The sequence below is a fragment of the Camponotus floridanus genome, unplaced genomic scaffold (assembly GCF_003227725.1).
Source record: "Camponotus floridanus strain SB8 unplaced genomic scaffold, Cflo_v7.5 scaffold1, whole genome shotgun sequence".
Lineage (NCBI taxonomy): Eukaryota > Metazoa > Arthropoda > Insecta > Hymenoptera > Formicidae > Camponotus > Camponotus floridanus.
In genome coordinates, this window is record NW_020229214.1 from 2,185,008 (window position 1) to 2,207,026 (window position 22,019).

The 22,019-nt window shown below is 37.9% G+C and overlaps 1 protein-coding gene across 7 annotated transcripts in view; it reads right to left on the minus strand.

Moving 5' to 3' along the window:
* Window positions 1-22,019, minus strand: part of LOC105250423 (transcription factor collier) — a 74,399-nt gene that overhangs the window by 45,962 nt on the left and 6,418 nt on the right. For all 7 annotated transcript variants that reach the window (XR_889116.3, XR_003122699.1, XR_003122700.1 and 4 more), the window contains exons 2-6: window positions 21,591-21,744; window positions 17,090-17,153; window positions 12,425-12,480; window positions 5,355-5,428; window positions 4,792-4,860 (exon numbers count right to left, since the gene is read on the minus strand). Coding sequence is in view for 4 of the 7 variants with exons in the window: in XM_011256513.3 (XP_011254815.1) it covers window positions 4,792-4,860; window positions 5,355-5,428; window positions 12,425-12,480; window positions 17,090-17,153; window positions 21,591-21,744 (417 nt within the window). In the remaining 3 variants the exon portion in view is untranslated. The remainder of the gene's footprint in view (window positions 1-4,791; window positions 4,861-5,354; window positions 5,429-12,424; window positions 12,481-17,089; window positions 17,154-21,590; window positions 21,745-22,019) is intronic.

The window sequence follows — 22,019 nt, forward strand, 5'->3', positions numbered from 1 at the left end:
ACAATTAATTTGTCAATAAATTGAATGTTATGCCAGATTGGAGCAAAATAATATCGCGATATAAATTGATGTTCGGTGTATCGCGTGTGGAAAAGTTAACAAAATAAAGGCGATTCTCTAAAATTAATTATGATGGTTTGGCGAGATTTCCCACTGGATCGCTTGGTTCGACCGATGAATAGGCGGCTTATTTCAGTATGCATCGCGTCGTTCACTTAATAAGTTTTTCTTATCAATGTGTGTCATCTACGCCGAGACCTGTCCATTATTGGTTTTATCTTGCTCGATCGTTCTCAATTATTTTCGTGAAAAGTTGTTCGATACGCATGTGCGTACTTATTAGGTGAAGTAGAATTAATGCAATGTGGTCTGACATGTGTTGCTCGTTGGCTGCGCTTTCACCTGATTAAGTTTTATCAGACCACTAAACTATTTCCGCCTACTACATTTCCGCTTGTTATACAAAACCGGTATTTTGCAGTGCTGCTCTTGGAAAGCGTAGACACCATGTAATTATCCCGTTGAGCACATGTAGAAGAGAACAAGAACGAATATAACATTTTTCAATCGTTTTTTAACATCGGAAATATATATACATATATATGTCATTAGATAAAATAAATATTTTATTTTATATATGCATAAGTATATATCATAATTTGTATCACGATAATAAAAAGAGCAGCATTATAATTTTTTGGCTACTGTATTATGACTATGCGAAAGATTCGTCAGCGAGTGTCAATTTTTGTTATAAACAAAAATAAATAGATGAATGCATTGACGACACAGAGAAACAGACAATTACGGTTGAATAAAATATCTCGATATTCGGCGTAGAAAGACTTTTCAGCGCATAGAAAACAGTCTGCCCGGCCTTGATATCGAATCCATATTGATGGAGATTCGCTGGAAGGGTGTGAGACAACGTGCCACGATTCGGCCAGATTTGCATGCATTAACGCCACAAGCGAGACTGATTGACAATCCGTATGTCATTGTGATGTCAGTCAAATCGGCCGAGCGTCCTCCATCAATCGCAATCAATTAAGGTAACGATTGATTGTTACGCGTTTGGCCTCGGAGAAGAGAATATCGTGAGCCGGTTATGTGGAGCATAACGGAACATTGCAAAAGCTACAGTATCGTAGAAGTGAAAGGGACGATGAAAAATGTTTAGAATGCATGTTGCGCGTTGTTTATTTTGTGTAAATTATTATTTTATACTTCTCTTTTGTACTACTTTTTTTTTGCAAGCTTTCTTGCAAATTTTAGTGTGATAGAAATATATTTAATTATAAAATTTACTATCTGTGAATTTATTAAAATCTAATCTCTTTATATATAATATTAGACGTTTAAATAATTATAAATATTTGTTCTTTACGATTTCCATACTTTGATTTAATTAAAGCGATAATCTGCTAGATCTCTCATCTTATATTGTCCAATCACAAATAAGTAATTTAATTTTTATATCGTTATTTTATTTTTGGAAAGTTTTACTGAGTAGATTCACGTTAAAAATATCGATGTTAATATGTCAATTATTTCCATAAATATTTGTTATGCTCAATGAACATTTAACGTAATGTTTCCATGCGTGAATGAGTAGAGCGATTTAAAATCTGCCCGGCTCGCCACTAGAAGCGGAATTAACTTTTATCGCGATGCTGATCAGTCTTGGAGCATTTTCTTTTTTTCCGCGCAAAATTTCGCCGTCCAAAGCATCCCCTCGGAGAGGCACGGGTAGAAGCGAAACGATCGCGTGGGATCCGAAATGGAATCCATCAAATTGACGGAGGGAAAAGCGGAGAGATGGTGCGTCACGGTCATCGCGACTGGTATGAACGCGGATGGAAGAGGATGAGAGGAGGCAACGTAGAAGAGGAAGACCGCCGGTTGCAGCGCACGGAGGGCGCATACGAGGGCTATGATCGATGCCCCAAAATTAAGGGCTTGCCCACTGAGCGAAATAAAGTTAGCCAATCGTGCTGGCGACGGGCCTGTTCGAACGTTATTGGTTGTGGCAGCGTCAGGGTGCGTTATTCGTCGCACACCGACCCGATGCCCGATTTTTTTCACGCATTCTCTCACCCTCCGTTTCTCTGTTTTCGGAGGGAGAGTTTCTGGATACCGGCAATTGGAGAAAGAGAGTGACACCGGAACGCGTGAGCGGAGGAAGCGGGTGGATTTTCGTAATTATGAAACGCCGTTAGCCCCCGGGGATCCGTCAGTCGGCGGGGGAGCCCATGGCGCTGTCCGGCTACGACAATGCCATTTTAATTATGCATGTTAATTGGTTTCCGAGTCCGGCGTAATACCAGCTTCTCTAGGACTGTTCTCGCAATCCGCCTATCATCGATCGACGCCATCATGTTTCGATCAATCGATGGACTGATTATATCAAACTGTTGTTCCCTAATAGAAGGGATTTAAAATCTCTGCAATTTTTATGAATCTGCATTTATGTTTGTCGGTTAACAGAATTTATCCGTAGTAGAGAAGCATTTGATAATTTTTGAATTGAATTGGTTATTATGCGTGATGAAAAATATCAATTTAATTAAAAAAGATGTACGTATATACAAGCTATTTATAGAAGTTTTCGCATAAAATAAAAAATGTTATCGTACTAAGTAGGAAAGATTTGAAAGATTTATTCTCACAAATCTCTCAAATGTCAAATTTTACATATTGCACGTGTGTAAAGTACTAAATTCAATTTGCTATGTATCAATACCAATATTAGTTTAAATGAAACGGTGTCTGAAAGTTTAAATGTCTCAAAGTTTAAATTAAATTAAATGAAGTATTAGTGAAAATTGATTGGATATTCCGCTATCGAAAGTTGCGCGAAGGGATGAAAACGGTCACGCTTAGGAATACGGATGCTTTGTTTTTCTCTTTAGTCAAATATACCAAATTGATGCGGAGCGCGTTGTACTTTCTGCACAGCTGAGTGAGCATGTCACAATCAACCAGGACCGCCTCAATCAAAGTGGCATTGATACCCTTTGCCCACTCTCACAATCCGGCTTTTGCATTTTCCATTGTAGTTTTATGTGCGACCAAAAATCTATTAGCTTTTTAATATATATTTTCCCCGTGAATAATAAATAATGATACATCACCTATATATTTATAAGAAATAGTGAAAAAATATTTTGGATGTTTATTTATAACGATATAATTATAAGATATAATTAAAAGATATAATCAGTGATAAATGAAAAAATATATCAAATGTGTTATATTTTTTGAGTTTGTGTAATATTTTATCTAGTCAGATTTAACGAACAAATTAATTTTCCATTGGCATAATTTGATATCAGTGCATTATCAATATATTATATAATTAACATTGTATAATATTATATATATTGTATAAAGTAAGATTATTTTAATTACTAAATGATAAAGCTAAATGTAATGATGATTTTATTCTATAATTTTGCGGAAGTTGTCCATTTATTTTACTCTCGTTACGATCCATCGTGTCTATGAAACGAACTCGAGGGTGGCGTTCGTCACGACACGCGACCGCATCGCGGTTGCATTCATGTTACAACGTGGTTGTTACGACATTATTCGAGTGCGTGCGTGTCGTGTGCCAAACGAGCATTTTCGAGATTAATTCTTCTATCGTTTCACCAATCGGACCAGCCTACGAGATTGCATAATCTTTACAGGACGGTATATATAATACTACTATTATTTTCTCAACTTTCCTGCAATATGACAGAATCGTTAGCATGTTTTAATTTACCCATAAAATATTGTGAATATTATTAAAAATGTCTCAAAATTTAAAAAAATGTATTTGCAATTTTATTTTGCGAACATTAACTTGATATAAATGTTGCTAAAATATTGTATCTTTAGATCTCTATTATCTAATGATATTACTGCCAAGTTAGTTTCGAATATCGGAGAGTAAAATACGACTGTCACACATGGCATCGAGGTTAAAACCCAACAGGTGCAGACGTCGGGAGATTCAAAGGCGTAGAAAAATAGTTACGCGCGAGGCCTATCGGGCTTTTGCCTGTCACCGACGTGTAACACATATCCCTTCGAATACGGATGAAAGCTCGAAGCCGCCGACGTATCGAGGCCCGAGGGTTGAGCACCCCTGAGCACAAGATGTCCTCCTGAAGACTATCTCGGTCCGGGTCCCGCGGGAAACCTCTTCCTTCCTGCCGTTCCTATCTCAGGACACTCTATAGCCTATTCAGATACCGGGCTCACCCTGCTTCTCTCGTGTTAGCCGCGCCGGGAGAGACAGAGCGAGTACACTCGAGAGGAAGAGCGAACGAGCGAGGTAGACGTATAAAGGGAGTCTATGTTACCATAGACGAGCAGCACCATGCATAAGGTAGAGAATGTATAAGTACGCCCGAGTACGTATTCGAGTACTCTTCTACACGGCAGCCCCGTCGCACCTCGTAGAAAACGTATTTTGCAAGCCTAAATGTCCTAGGAGCCTGGTCACGACGATACACGGGACTCTATCTTATATAGGAGAATCTCCTTCTCGAGAAGAAGTTGAGTCTGAACCCTTATTTCGTAGATCGTTGAAAACGATGATAGCGTGAAAGACAAGCTGATACGAAAGGCGTTTCTAGGAAATCGATGCCCACGTTCGCTGTCATCGAGTTGAGATTCCGTTATGTTTTGCTTTTGTATCATAAAACTCGGTTGTTACGCAATGCACGCGTTTTAGCAGATTATGGCAACCGCGATATCGGCACGTTTGCTCCGCAATGTTAGATAACAGATTCCACTCACCGGTCGATGATGACAGGATCGCTGGGCGTTTCGTTCCTGTTGCCGCAGCTTTTCTTATCGCAGCATCGACTGTAAGCAGAGAGTACATTTTTGTCAAATTATTCTTATACGACAAAAATTATTTTTATAAGAGAGATACGAATAAAAAAAAGCTCCAGCGAAGTCAGAAGTTTCGAGTCTGCCTAAAAAATACCGAGACCCTTGGGATTCGGGAAGTAGGTAGCGGAAACTAGTGGTAGTGCGTTCCCGAAGTCCCATGGGTCACAATGAGTCAGCCATCCCCGGAGAACGACTACATCCCCGTATGCCTCGTTATGTTTATGCCACGAGGGTGGCTGCCTATACAGAAGAGGGATATTTTTCTAAACGCAAATAACGTAAGTCGAAGTGTGAAACAATTTTGCACTATAAAAAATGTCAACAAAAAAATTTAATAATGACTTAAAAATAATTATATGTGGATATAAAGACTTTTTTAAAACTTAAGAATTATAAAGAAATATGTGTGAATCCTTCTACTATAAAGATGACTTATATAAAGAATAAATTTTTTTCAAACATACCTGCACATAACTTCATGCGTCAAAAGAACACGGCACATTTCCGGATTCTTATCCTGTCCCTCGTACATGATTGCCTATAACAGAAAAAGAGTATGATGTATAATCAGTATTTTTTGAGTTTATAATAATTTACTAATAAACTATAATTTTTGATATGCATAAGCTGCATTTTTATAAATAATTTTTATTTTAATTAGATTTATATTTTATTTTGCTAACTTTAAAACATTTTTCTTTCATACATATAATTATAGCCATTACTTGTTTCTTCAATTTTTCAGATACTTAGTCAATACTTGTCGTTAATTCTGTTTATTTTCGGTGTACACGGGAAGATTTTAGATTTTATTTTGAAGAGAAAAGTGCTAATTAACGTGGACGCAGACTACGCGGAAGTAATCAGTTCGGCAGATAATTCAACCATCGGCGGAAAATATGTAACGTATTAAGTAAGCTCGTATGCGGACGCGAGATGAGAAGAGGGGCTACTTTCCCCGCAGGACTACTAAGCCATGGGCGGCGCAAGCAAATCCGTTAAGCCTCCTTCACGACCACGCGATTGATTTTTATTTAATGACAACACGTCGTTATCCGGTATTCGTGCACTTACCGATGGGGACCTTCGCGCGGATTAACTGTGGAATAACAAAGCGCGAATAGATAGGCTCGCACTTTGATCTCATGTAAATATTCTTCGAAATGGGAGATTAACTCATTTCTTGAACGTAATTTTAAAGAAATTATTCATGTGTAAAATTAAATTCAGATGTCATATATGCTTGTTTCAATCTTAAACAACGTGATACTTTTTAGTTGGAATATTTTCACGATATAAGTTCAAAATACAATACGATAACGATCATGTTATTGGTCCGATTTGAGAAAATTTGAGCGTTATTCTCGTTTCGAAAATTTCTTCACAGCGAGAGATCAAAGCGTTTGATGGAGCAAAACTTCAAAGAACGAACGTGTACAATCGCATCGATTGTGTGCACGATTTCTACGCAATTTCGTGGTTTGCATAACAAGCTGAATCGCTAGAGTTCGCGGAGAAGAGCGATAAAATGTAAATATTGTGAAATACAGTGTCCCAGGGAATTCGTCGAGTTGACGGCACCGCCGCGCTTGGCCGGTTAAACATCGGTATATGACGGTAATGGTATCAGACACACTTGGTTCCGACGTGTAGGTGCGACTTCCAGAATGGCGTCAAATATTTATGCGAGCGAAATAACCGAATTGCAACGTAAACGAACCACCGTGGCTGTATATATCGCAATAGGTAAATCAGAGAGGGATCCGGCGTCGAAACGGAGTCGTCAGGATGGAAAATAGAGGGGTAGGAATAAACATGGCGGAAGAGCGAAGGCTTGGGGTATCGCGCAGTTGAGATGGCAGGGGAAAAGTACAGTAGTTCTTGGTAAGACCAAAGGAAGAAGTCATATAACGTTACGTGCCGCCTGGCTATTACGAATCTTAATAGTAAAGAGACATGCAAACTTATTTGTACTAGGTATAATTAACATAAGTATATACTTTGTACGTATTAACCTCTGTCGCGAGATAAAATTAACGTTTACTTACACCTTAAACAATTAAGTTTTGTGTGAAATATCCATTATCGTGTCTCGTGAATCAGAATTTTTCATTAGTTAGAAGATATCATTAAACGGACAATATAATTGTTGTATGAGAGAAATGCTTTGACGAAAAAATTTGCTATATTTTTTTTATTAAAATATAACTTTAGAAAAATTAATATATTCAAAAATTTGTTTTTTACTAATTTACTAAAGCTATTTAAAATTAATTAATTTATTAAACTTACTAAACTTGCTTGTTTAATTATAATAAGATGTATAAAATATATAATATATGATATGAAAAATCTTCTTAAATCATATAACATTTTATATATTAGCTGCACTTTTCATTGCTTTTTTAATTGCTTATAAAGAGAATTATCTATGAAAAATTGATAATAAAGTTAGTAACATTTCCTTGAAATATTATTATAATTATTAACGAAACGTGTAATAATGAATAATTTCTTCTTTATTTTCAAAATCAGTCTGTAATGATTAAAGATATTTAAAATTTTAAAATTCAACTAAGGATATCTGGATTTCGACAAAATCTAAAAAATTGTTGGATGTATCATCTTTGTTTATGAATTTGTACATGCGGGGTGTGAAATAATGGTTGGTTAAACGCAACGACGGTCAGGGCATATAACACGTGCGACGTGACATGCAATATTATTTGCTTAGCGACTATTACCTGAGCTAGAATGGTTTTGTTTATTCTGTACACCCGCAATATGTGCGAACAATTTGTAAGCAATTACTTTTATCACACCTGCTCTTTCTCTCTCTCTTTCTCTCTATCTCTCTCGGAAAATTATCTGTTTGCTTTCTTCACTAAAAATATTGTCTTCCGATAATTCCGTGAAACGAATAATAGACAGAAAATAATAGATAAAACAGAAACCACGCGTTTATATTTTCTGATCAATATAAAATAATTACGATTAATAAATTTTAATAAATGAAACATAACATAGGTGCAAAATTTCCAGAGGTTGTTTCTCATAAAGACCTGAATCATTATAGTACGTGCTGTATGTCCAGTTCACATTTTTACATGTGCCAGTTCCAAAAGATGCGCCATAGTCTTTCTTTGCTTCTCAGTTTATTGGATATGGCAGGGTTATGTCGCAAGATGTCTCAAGGGTGAAGTAGGCGAAGGATGGTCGGAGGCAACGACATCAAACGGAGGGTCCTGGGGGTGCGACCAGTCAGTATGATCCCCTCGGGGGCCTTTCTTCCGTTGCCTTTTGGTCCCACCAGGAGAATGTTTGGGCCCTCATCGCAGCTTAATTCCCACGGGAATTACTTACTGAGGACTTATAGCGGGAGAAGTTTCGGAATGTCCGATTATGATCAATTCATATATTGCACAATATTACAATCTAATACATTAAAATAAAATTTTTTTTAGAATTATAATACTGTCAAACTTTTTCATATTGCGTTACCAAGTAAGACCTTTTTAACTGTTTTCTCTAAAAATATTTGTGGATTTACAAATGATAACTACATCACTACACACATGCAAGTTTATCAATTTTAATAATCTAAAACGGAAATATTATTACTGATATTCCATCTTGCGTTTACTTTTGGATGCTATATCATCGAAATCAGGAGGCAACAGACTGGTATCGCCTGGCAGTAGAAAAAGAATCGGCATGCATGGTAATAAAACGACGTAATGTCGTTCTCTTGGAGATGACGGAGAGCAAGGAGGGAAGGATGCAGATAAATTCGAAGATAGTCATTCAAATCTGCCGTAATGATTTCCATCCCGAATCGATTCCAAAAGTCCCCTAGGAATCCCCCTCTATTTCGGCCGGGCAGCTTCCCGTACATTCGAACAACATGTATACAACGTTACCCTCGCCCCTGGAAGACTGTCCATCGCCTGAGGGGAACGGTCGGCCTCTCTTTTTCTCCTCTTATCTGCCTGGGATTAACTTATCTCGAACTTATTATTTCCTTAATCTATGGTTAAATACTCATATTTCAGTATTAGTTGCATTTCATGCTCGAGAGATCGATGCCAGTTCAGTTTGATAACTTAAGCTGTGGCTTCACGAATGTCACGTCGATTATAGATGAAAAAAACGCAAAGAAATCTTTAATCAGACGATGAAAGGATGATTTCCGATCGAATATGCGTTTCTGTTCGATATCTTGCAATATGCTATCGAGAGTCGACGTTCACAGTGAGAAAAATATTGACGACTGGACCATCTCCAACGTCGCGCGGATGGAATTTAAAAAGGTTAAATACAATTTCCTGTTGTTCATTCATTTAGAATAACGGCGCCGCGCGGTTCTCTGCTTCCTCCATACACACGTTCTAAATGCTTTTTTATCCCCGGAACTAATTACCATTTAGCATTTTTAATCCCGCGAAAAAGCGCATTCTGGCTCTCATTCGTCCCCCTCTCGCCGGCCGGAAGTTCGTTCCCGAGCGCTTAAAAGCGTACGTTGTTAGCGCCATTCAGCCACGCTGCACGAAACTCGTTTCTTTCTCGGGAAGCAGCTCGTATTTTTCTGGAAATTTCACCGAGAAACGCACGGTTCTCAACATCCTGTGCCCTTTTTTTTCTTCCCCACTTTCTCCATCCCTTTCTCTTCCTCTCTCTCTCTTTCTCTCTTTCTTTTTCGTTTGCGTCTCGTTGCACAGGCACTTCGCTCGCTGGAATTCCAGGAAGCGAACGTTGATATAGATACCTACCTTGGCGAGGAGCGAAGAAATTGAAGAAAAGCTTAAGGGTTGGGAGGGTTTCACCACGAGCTCAGCGGCCGACTCGGTGTAGCCAATTATTGCGGATTTATAACCGAGCACCTGATTCGGTCTCGAGAAAAGTTGGCGCGTTTCCGAATCGCAATTTGCAAGCCGTAACTCGGCTTCGCGCTTGCGAGGGATTCGTTGAGAAAGTGGAACGAGCTTGCACAGATACTCGTAAACTTTTCAATGTGAAAATAATGACGATAGTTTGAACAAATATTTACTGCATGCATTTATTCTAATAAAAAATCAAATTATAAGGGCCTTTTCAATCTATGAATATCAAGTAAAAAACTTTGGCGAATGTCTTGTTATGAGATTCATTTCTTTTAAGCTTATAAAAAATTATAAATGTATCAGATAATCATTATAAGAATAAAATTCATTATATTTTTAAACCATTGATCAAGAGCCATTGATTAAGTCATTCATCTAGAAAACTTTAATTTTCCAAATCAGTGAATTTGTATAAAGTTAGGGAATTTTAATATGCTTTAAGCGGTTTTCCTTCCATGTTTTAATTATGAATAAGCTTCGAGTTTGTCAATTTTTTAAAGAACAATGAACAGAGAGCTGAGTCGACCTGGATTTACTAAACTTCGCTCACTTTGTTGCACGTAGCGGTGCACACGGACACGGCAAATATACATCGATTCTCCTGTCTATATCTCTTCCTCTCGTTCTGGCAGGGTGGCGGAGACGCGTTCAATCGAAGCTTTGATGTATAAATTGCAGCTTTCTCGTTTTCGATTCTTCCCCCTCTCAGCTTTCTGCTCCTTTTACCAGCATGATTCCTCCATAGAATCGAGAAGGGTGTCTCGGCATCTATCTATCACTTCCGTTTTTCTTTTCTTTATGGACAATCGTCCTCAAACACTCTCTCGACCTCTTTTTCTGTTCTCAACTTACTCTTTTTCTGTATCATATAATTGTTCTTTTACGCAAATTATATATAATATTACATACATGCAAAATTTATACTACATATATACATGCTTTATATATATATTTGTTCTTTTTCTCTTTATATTTATGTTATGTTATAATATTAGATGTATAATAATTCTCGCTTCTTTTGTCATTTGTAAATGTTAGAAGCGTTCGTTTATGTAATATATATTTTACATATATGATAAAAATATCTCTTCAAAAAATCGCATATTTATATAGAAATTTATAAAAATTGTGTGTTGTGTGGATAGAGTTTAGTATTTTAAAATTAATATTTCTGCGCGCGCGTTCAATATTTTATTTATTCATTTATTTTTTATTCATTTGCCATTTCCTTTGAAAGTTAATGCATATATCGATCACTCTCTATTCTAACCATTCAACTATGACGTTCCGGATCCGATTAATAAAAGGAATGGATCGCGAATTGAGGACCGGTCTCTGCTGGTGCAAGGCCACCGCGGCTTAGTAATTTAATCAGCTAAAACTAACATCAGCTCTGTTTCCCCAACCCTCCTCCTTCATTCCTTCCTCTCTCCGCTTCCTTCTTCTCTCTACTGTTACCCTCTTCTTACCTCGGTAACCGACCAACCCCAAGATGATTTAATTTGCTAAAATGGTGCGCATATCTATAGGAACTTGTTAGGTGCTCGGGTCGACACGAAACAAAATAATTTTAAGAAATTCATATTTCTTCTTTGTAGTATAATATATATATAGCAGTAGCATATATTTATAACTTTTACTTATAGATTAATGATGTTTTTCTCATTTAAGTAACATATAATCTTTAAACATTTTGTAAACCATTTTTAAGAAATTTTTTTAGAATCAATAAGTATATGGAAGATATAAATAGAATATACATATCTCATATTTTAAGTTATGACTCATGTATGGATATGTCTCATCAACTTTTAAATGTCAATCTTTATTTATATATTCTCTTTAAATTATAGGATCTTGTTTTTCTATGTGTCGTGACATCTTGTAGGTGTGAAACATACTCTTCAGGAAAGTGTCCTTGCCTAAAAAGTACCCCTGGATGAACATAAAAGGACTTATCGCGACCGTGATCGCGCCTATGTATTTGCGTTTGCACGAAGTTTGTGATCCTTCTTAGCACCCTTATCGGACCTCGGGGATCTACGTCCCTGGGTGCGGGATCACAACACGTGGTTCGCGGGCCGCGCGCAGAGTTCGCCACGTGGCGCAGATAACAGGATGGGACAGCCGCGCGCAGCGATGTGCCTGCTTTCCCGGAGGGGTAAGAATCAACCCCCCGGAAAATTAAGTGCTTGTAGCCGAGATGATAACACCCCCGTTCACGTGCGCGCATCGCTACGACGATTTCGCACAAGTCTTGTTGCGTAAAAATGGCAAAAGAGAATGATGCAAAAGTTGTTTGCGTAAAACGAAAGATGATTGGCATATCTTTTTTTTTTGAATTGTTGTCTGACAATATATGAGATACATCTCGCGTTATGTTGTCGCAAAATACACATATTTAAAAATTAAGAAGATAATTTGTCTTTCACAATATCGTGACAATTACAATAATTATTATAATTATTAAGAAATTGTATCAAGGTATTTAATTAGTAGTATTTTTTAGTATTTTTTATTAAAAAATGAAGAGAGAGTCATGACAATTGAAACATATAAATTTAATTCTTTACAAAATATATTTATTCAATGAAAATAGTAGAATTTTTAAAGATTTAAATTATAAGTTAGAAATCAAGATATTTGTTACTTACTTGTTTAGTCGCGGAGTCTATAAGCCTGACGTAAATATCCTGCACCTGCCTGACACCTAAAAAATAGATAAAATAATGTTAGTTTAAACATATTGACAACAAATTAAAATAATATTATTGTCATACAATTTTGTGCAATGTTATGCAATTTTGTTTTCTTCGCGCATCTCGATAAAAAGCATCATTAAGCAAAAAAGCGTTTCGTGTAGGAATTCAGAACGTTTACGAAAGGAATACGACGAATATGGAAACGTGCCCAAATTTTGTCAAGTATATCGCCGTCTAAAGCATTTCTTTCAGAAAAAGCTGTATATTTAAGAAGTATTTCGTAAAGTCGACGGCAATACAAAGCAGCTCATTTTTGTCCGTCGATACTTATGCACAATCAATCTCCTTCTTTGTATCGATCTTGACTTTGCTTTGAAACGCCAAATATCGACATCGCCGCACATATGTTTCAGGGAGAAATATGCGTTAATTATCGTTGTGTTCTTGCATGTTTTTTTGAGATACAAATTCGAAAACTTGAAGAATTCGACAATTGTTGATATCCACTTATGCAAGATATGCTTTAAGGTAAACGCAATTAGAGACCACACACGTTCCATGTCTCGATGTCAAGTGTCAGTGAAAAAATGATCAAGCCTGTAATTTTAATTTTTTTCCTTTTCTAATTGCAGTTTTCGCAAAACAGCATAAAACCGCGGAAAGAATGCTAAGAAAATTGCAAGATACGTATCGGCACGCTATTATCGCGCGTTATCAGGATCGTAATTACAGTTTGCCTACAATGTGCGTCTCGGCGTTGCAAGTTTTCGAAACTGTTCCTTCCTTCCTGGGGGAGTCCCGGGTAATCCTGGGGTGTATTTCGGACAGACACCCCCGTGGCTTCCGGCTTCGCGTGCCCGGTAAGCCAAGTAATCCCGACATAAGACTCCCAGACCCGGCGGGCGCCCAGGTCCAGGCTCACCGCCGCATAACGTTATTGCGGATTACGATACTCTGCTCGAAACTAGCTCACAAATTACCTCGAGAAACCGTCGCGGCTTTACCGGAAGTTACGTACGCAGTCGACCGGTTTACCGTATCCGTGGCCATGTCAGGATTTGCAAATACGGGTCGACGCTAAACTGACCGAATAACTGCTGCGAGCTTCCGCCGGAATATCTGGCTTTCTCTACAAGTATCCTAATCAGTAACGATTCAACAATGGAAATATAAATTAAATATTTGTTGCAAACGTAATGCATATAAAACAGTTAAGGTAATTATGATAAGAAAATTTAGAAAACTTATAATTGATCTCATGATATGCATTTTTTTTAAATCTATAAAACTTTTCGATCGGAAGACTGTTCACGTCAATATACGATACACAAGTTTATTTAAGGATGTTTTGTATCTATTTTCAAAATATTGAGAATTTAATTGTACAGACAATTGTACAGAATGTCTTTACATATGTTTAGAATCTTCAGTGCAATTTTTAAATCGATTCACTAAAGCGTTCGCAAGTTATAAGGATTTTAATTTGCACCGAATTAACATGTGTTTTTATGGGAAACGTATAACCACATCGATTCAAATGACAAAAACACATGGAAATAATATTCAGAATTTGTTTAAAATTTGCAAAAGTTTAGATATAGAGGAAATATTTGGTCAAATAATATTATACAAGTACTAACTGGTTAAAAAGATATTAAATATAATTTTTATTAATTTATATTAAATATAATTCAATGAAGTTAGTCATATATCTGTCACAAGACGAAATTCTCTGCCAAAAATTAATCATTTCGATTAACAAAATTCGGAATATTTCAGTAAAAACGCAATTCCACAAAATTTCTTACTCAAAATACACCAAAAGTGGATATATTCGTCAATATTGATTTTCAGCTACTTTTTGCTGCGATTGTACATACAAAACATCCTTAAGAAAATATGTAAAATGTCATTCAATTTTTTAATTATATAACATATGATATCGATTACAAAAATTACACTAATTTTTTTCCCTGCTTCACAACTGCACTCAAAATTAATAATAAAAAAAATTTACATTAATTCCTAAAAAACTTAAAATAATAAAGATAATGTTATAAAATTAATGTTATAAAAATGAAAATAACGTTCGTTTCTTTATAGTCTGATTCATTTTATATCGGTTAAAGGACTTGGAATGTAATTGTAAGCGTGCAGAGAATTGCCGCGTGTCAATCTTATCGCCAACAGCGCGGCACTTCGCGATTCTGAGCGATGACGATAAAGGTAAGCGATGAAAAACACGTTGAATAAGAAAGATGACTCGCGTGCCATGTCCCGCTGAGTGGAGGCAAATAAGTCTAGGTCGGCTGGCATTAGCATAACTAGGCGACCAGGTTCGAAGGGGACAAGAACGATCTCTCGAAAAAGCAGACACCGCCCATTCTATCGTCCTGATCAGCGATCCTTGATCAGCGGCATTTATTATGCACGCGTTATATTCCGCCAGGTACAAACTCGTGTATTTCGCCTTTGCGTCTATTCTCCGAATATGTGTTGTATGTTTCTTCTCGCTCATGTGCGCGACGATGGCGCGAGAAGCACGCAAGAAAAGAGTAGATGATATAGGCAAGGAAGAGAAGGATGAGCAGAAAATGGAGCGCGCAGGAGGAATGAGGGATGACAAAAAGGAGTAAGACCCGATATGGGCGAGAGCCCGTCGTCACTCGAACCGTAAGGAACGCTCCTTATTTATTATTTAATTATAGATTTATTGCCTGGTCGCGCGCGCGATGCGATCGGTGATGCCATGGCGTGCACGGGAACACCTGATGTGGATCTGTCAGTGTAACGGTGGACTTGTAGAGACGAGGCATGTCCGCGATCCAATTTGTCTCCAGGGCATAACATTCGTTCGCGCGTGCACGTGGCAAAGTATTTCGTGCATGAAACTTTTATAAATGACACGACAGTCCGATCTACGGCGCATAAATCAGAGCCACACAGATGTATCGATTGACTGCAAAAAGCATGGTTGATAGTGCACTACTCGCGTGCAATAATATATACATTATTGCGTTCGATAAAAGCGTGTAATTAAAAAAAATTTTTTTAAATATTTTTGCAAGCCGTATAATCAATATTTTTATATTACAATGTTTGAATATGCATTGACTACTTTTTTCTCTTTTAGATTTATTTATTATTATTATTCGATAAACTTTTATTTTTTTATGAGAAATTAATCGGTTAATCCGGTTAATTATCGGTTATATTTATTAGATATTTTTTTAATATTGTTAAAGTAACACAGTGGAAATTATCTAGATTTAGATTTATTCCAAAATAAAAAATTGACATTACATTGAAAGCGCACACGGTCTACAATTTATTAAATTTAAATGTTCCTTCAATTGCTTCTGTTTCGATATACCTCTTTCATGTTTAACGATCAGAATTCTGATACGCAAAACCAGCCGTTGACAAGCCATAGATACGGATGGCATCGCGCTTGAGAGAAAGCAGAGACAAAATTGCATAATGATAAGGAGAGGCAAGGACGCAAACAGATGAGAGCACGTATCTTGTAGAGAATACGCGAGATCGAGGAACGGTAACCGGAATACGATGAAGAAATGCGCGAGAGAGACGAAAAACTCGGCTGAGAGACGCGCGTTGGTATTTCTTAGTTTGCAACAGTTAGTTGTTTCTTGTTCGCGATGTTGACGACACGTTTTAGTGTCCATAGATGGGAGCGCGGTCCCTCAGTCAGGCCTCGATCAACGCAAAAATCTTGCATTGATTGATCGGGCACCGGCAATGGGGAGCGGGAGGGGGGGGAAGGGGTAAGGGTGCGCTGTATGAATCCCGGAAAAAGGAAAAACGAAAAGGGCAGAAGAAAGGTAGACGAAGGGTGATTTCATAGCGGCGACGAAATGGGACGACGGCAAGAACAAGGGATATAGAAAGATGACCGCGGCTTGTTGATGTTACTCATGACGTATATGGAGCGAAAAACTGTAGGATCGGGGACCTGCGTATAGCGCCTTGCGGCTTTTTAATATGTTCGTAATACGTAAGACGTTTTTCGGGGGTCGGCTGGTCGGACCACCTTCAAGCCACTTCGCTTCTTCTGCTCTCTTTCCGTTCTGCCATTCTCGCGCGCACACTCGTACGCTTCTTCGAGACGGAAGCTGGACCTTTTTTGCCAGGTCCGGACCAGCGACGTAAAATATGTCTCTGTTGCGGTCGGGCTTCAAAAGTCCCTGAACTTTTTAGCGGTTTTAAGAGACCGGCTGTCCACATGGAATGTCGATGACCCGTCATCATTGCTGTAAATGGGATTATCACGTATCCTATCCCTTCCCTAAACCCACGAATACGTTTGTTGATATTGATTCAAGAGTCTATTCAGTTGTGATACCTTTCCGGATGAATATGATTTGTAAATATTCATTTATATGTGTACTTCATTTCACGCATTGATTATTTTATTGAAAATGAAGATATTAATATTTAGTATAAATATGCGATGTATTAATTATTAAATAATCAAATGTATGGAAAAAACGAATTATTAAATTGATTGACTTTGCTGATGACTGAAATTAATAACGTTCAAGCAATCAATAAATTGTTTTAATTATTTAAATCCTAAAATTATTTTTTGCTACTTACCATTGGAGTAGAGTAGATGTAGACTGTACTGGATGCCGTTGTTCGTTTTTGGACCTTCAGACTCCTGGAAAAAGACACAAAAAATACATGTAAATAATACAAGTTATTAATTAATCGGCTGTATTTTCAAATTATGTATCCAGAAATATTCGAACAAATTCTACAAAGCTACCAATGGTTATTGGTCTCGCGTTCTTCGCGGTCTGCTCTATTTTAATTAAGTGCATCGTGACGCAACGCCTGTGTGTGCCCAGCCTGCTCCACCTCACGCTAATTATTAATTTCTTGATGCGCCGGTAAGAGCCATGCCATTACGTATGGCGTGCGATGCATAATTATCATCCTGCCCCGTTGACGAGTCATGCGTGCATCGTGCCATATGCCGCGACCGCGGTAATGCATTTTCAACTACCAACCCCCCGGAACATCATGGTCGCTGGTACACCCACGACTATACCCCTCTCTCTCTTCCCCCTCCCCCCCTCCTCTCCACGCCACAACCACGACTTTTAGTCGTGCATACGACCTTTCGCCTCGAGGATAAACGTTGGCAGTTCGATCGATTCTACGTCAAATTAACGTAATTACGCGTATAGACGTGTAGTAAAACTTGGTCTCGCTGTCCATTATTCTACTGTCCACGCAGAGACGCGATGTTATGCAATTATCTAGAATATCCTTCTAATAGATTGCATTAATTTTTTACAAATTTTGCGTAATTTTTGCAAGGGAATGAATTAGTATGATACATCGATTGCCGCTTTTGTAGATGGATATATTCGACAAATGGAAGAGTAGAGAGATACTTAATAAAATTCTACTCAAATATATTATTTCGAAGCAAGCAAATTATAATTATCTAATCACGGATAGTAAAATTATATGGATAATAAATAAATATGTGTATATTCATAAACTTACATATATATGTGTAATAATCTTTCAAATATACTAAAATTTATACAAAATGTATGAAAAAGAGAAATTGAATATTTAATTTTCCATAGTATTTTAGGTTTGTCCTGGACAATTTCATATTTTCTAATTCTCTAATATTTCCAAGCCGACTATATCAGTTGCTCCGTTTCGATGAGTTGCGCAGGAGACGTAAAGATTATAGCTTATCAGCTTAAGCCCGAGAATAGTCGACGCGAATGAGAACACCGCATAAATCCATCGCAAGATTTCTCGACGAATGAACGAGAGAAGTGATCATTTTTCTAACGAAATATTCCCCGCTCGTACCCGCGTCCGCTTCATCGGATAATCGGCCGACGTACTTCGCCGATCGGCGTCTGACCGGCGACGTCTTTCTTCCCTTTTTTCCGTCGCGCGTTGCACGGTCCGAGCGCACGCATTAAGCTCTTTCCTGTCGACGGCGCTCGTCGCGACCATTAATCTCTAAATTCGTCCGGCACATACGATGGACGTTAATCAGATATACACGCGGATAGGTCGAGCTATTCTCTCTCTCCTCGTCTGCTGACTACCTTTTAATTAAACACGAGCAAAAAGCAGACGGAATGGGAAAACGCTAGGTATTCATCTAGACCATTTTTTTTCGTTGATGTGATGCATATACGAACATCATAGCTGTTGCGTCGAGATCTCAATTCACACGCTTGTATATTGCCATTCGTGACAAGCGGTCGTTTTAATATCACTTGCGTAAGAATTGCATATGTCGATTGTAATGTATATATTTATTTTAATTTTTATAGCGAATAAAAAATAAAATGTAGGTTTGAAATTTTTATGAACTAATTTTCTAGAACCTTGTCAATAATAAATTATAATCATTGCTCCATTAAATTATAAATATAGAGAAAAGGCTTAAGGAGCGTGAATGACAATTTCATTAATTATCAATAATTATTATCAATAATTGATATTTTCAACATAATTTTGAACACGTGCTATAATTTCGTTTATGTGTTGATATATTATCCATAACTATTGTAATCTTTTTTCGTCATAAAAAAAAGAAATCGCGTTAAAATGTGCATAGTATTCTTGACGAAAATATTTTTCTACTAATTTTAATTGTAGTAAAACACACAATTTCGATTAAGACCGGCAATGGGCCGAAGGTGTGTGATTCGAGGTACGAACTCGGCACGGGGTTGATGTATGTCCGCGGTGCATGACCCTAATTAATAGGGAGGCCACGCGATGCAACTGTCCCGACAACATAAATTATGCACGTATTATAAGGTCAGAATAGGAGAGGAGAGTGGAATGAGCGAGAGCGTTATAGATTTATGGAAAGATGAAGTGACAGATGCTGAAAAGAACAGTGCCAAGAATAGAGAAGTTTTCGATTAATACCTGTTTTATATAACTTTTGCGACTCTAATATTGGAATAATATAAATTAAATTCAAAGTTTTATTAGGAATGGAACTTTAATAAGTGATGTTTGGGACCATTAAATGGTCTGCAAGAAACTTTATAAGCCACGAATACTAGGAATCACATTAAAATAGAATATAATTTTCTAATTATTTTATCAGAGGCGTTAATTATTTTCACGCACATTACAGATCAGAGCCTAACTCGATTTGTCCAATCTTCCGAATAGGAAGTCGCGCGCTTTGTTACATTCTTAAATCCACATCCAAGAACGCGATCTATACTCCCTGTCGAATTAGCCGACGATTTATGGCGGATAGATTTATTAGGGGGTGTACCTCGTTACCCCAGGGTACAGAGGAAGAGAAAGAGGGAGAAAGGCGACACTGAGGGAGACACGAGAGAGACAGAGGGACTTCCGACAGAGCATCGTCGTTATACGTACGGGACTTGCCAGAATTCCAGAGGTTACGGCTGGGATTACGTTTCGATAATTTATACGCGTGTGGACCTTGGGCTCGTCCTAGTGTCGTGCAACTGGATTTCCGTCCGGTTGTTCGATATATATGATAGTGGGCTTTACACTATACATTACTACGTATCGCGTTTAACGTAGATTTCATCGATCGATCTGCGATGTAATGCCATAAAGCGCGTGATGTATGCTGCTTGTTTTGCGTCGGTTTAAATACCGGAGATGTGTATACTTGTGTGAACCTGCGCTTCTCGCTCGTTTGTCCGCGCGATCTCTCAACGTAACGATTTCTCTTGCGCAAGAATGGATGCTGCGTCGCGCGCGGCCGCAGTTAACTTCTCCTTAAACAGCTATACTAATTGACCAATAGAAAGTGGAGCTCTGACGATGACAGAACACTGACAATCGCGTCCCGTTCGAGAGCATTCTTTCGGGATTGCGATCGTTCCCCGCGATAATTCTACGAGCGGAACTTGAATTCCCAGCTGTTTGACGGTTTTCGTTGTGATAAGCTATCGCGATATTCACTGCCGATTTGGGGAGTGCATAATTATTCAGCAGCTGTTATTTAATTTTTGTATATTTATAGAGTCACAATTTATGTTTTAATTGTTATGTTCAAAATCCGCGCAATTTGTACGCAATCTGGCACAAAATTATAATTGTATTGTAATTTACGAAATTAATATATGAATAGAATGATTTTTCAAACGCAATCTTCATAGCACTGTTTCTGAGTTGACGCTATGACCGACTTGTGGTATCCAGGACAGCGAAATTGAGCGTAAAAAATAGCTTCGTCGCGTTTCATAGCCATGACGTGAAAGGTCTTAAAGGTATACGAGCAAAATGCCCTTTCATATATACATATAACCGTATCGCGTCATAAAATATATAAGCGTATGACAGAGAAAATTCATTGTACATTGCCATATAATTAGCTGTAGACTGTATCGTCGGCAATTACGGTAATTTCTCGTAAAGGCCGATATTTCTCGCGCGCGGGTGCTTGGTTAACAAACGCTCCACAAAGCGTAATCTCCGATCGAAGGTACAACGAGAGCCGAGCGAGGGAAGGCACTCGAAGGGCGTTCTTTATTATTCGTAGGTCATTCGCGCTTCGCGTGACCATCCCCGATGGTGATCCTGCATCGCGACCGTCCATTTCTCACGCGGCCGATGGATTTTCGCCTGTCCGACTAATTGCCGGAAAGGAGACGTCGGTATGGATTCTACGGGCTATCGATATCATATACACGTGTAGGCGTAACTGTTTAATATTTGACGCCGGCCCCCGATGGAAACGGCAATTATCGAGATAAGCGCGCGCTCGCACGATATTCCCCGGCGTCATAAAGGGCTTCCTCTCCTTTTTCCATCCGGCCTCTCGGGAGAGCGTCAGTTAGGACGAAGCATTGAAATTCCGAACTTATCACTCGCTATCGTCGCCATCGTCATTTCCACTCGCAAACTCGTTTGTCGCCATCAAACGCGCGCTTTCCCGAAAGAAAAATGCCTGGACGCGTTCGCGTTCTTCAAGCTTCTTGGCAACAGGCCATTTTATTTTTTTTTTTTTTCATGATAATGATTTGGAACAATGACTGTTTGTCAAATTCGCGAATCAAATTTGTGAGAGTTTTGAAGACCATGCAATGTAATCAGCAGAAATCATTACCTGATCTTTCTCGACGAAACCCATGAACGACGTCCTCTCGATCTCGATCGGTTGGCCATGTCGATCGTAAAGAGCGATTACGAAATGGAAAAAATTGCTTTTCCTCAGATTACTCGGCGGTTGTTTTTCGAAATGCGCCCGGCCCACGCCAACCCTGTTCAATCAGATAGAACACATTTTATATCGTGTATTATAAATGTCTTTCTTATAAATATTCTAATATAATATAAATATTCTAAAACATTATTTGAAAACATTAAAAATATATTATTACACTAATTTAAAGTGTAAAAGAGTTTTCAAATTTAATGAGCTTAATATTGTACTGCATAATTTATTTTTTATGCACATGCAAATATCACTCTCTACGATTCAGTGAATCTCTTTTATACAAATCAATCTATACGTATTTAAAAATAATGCTAATTT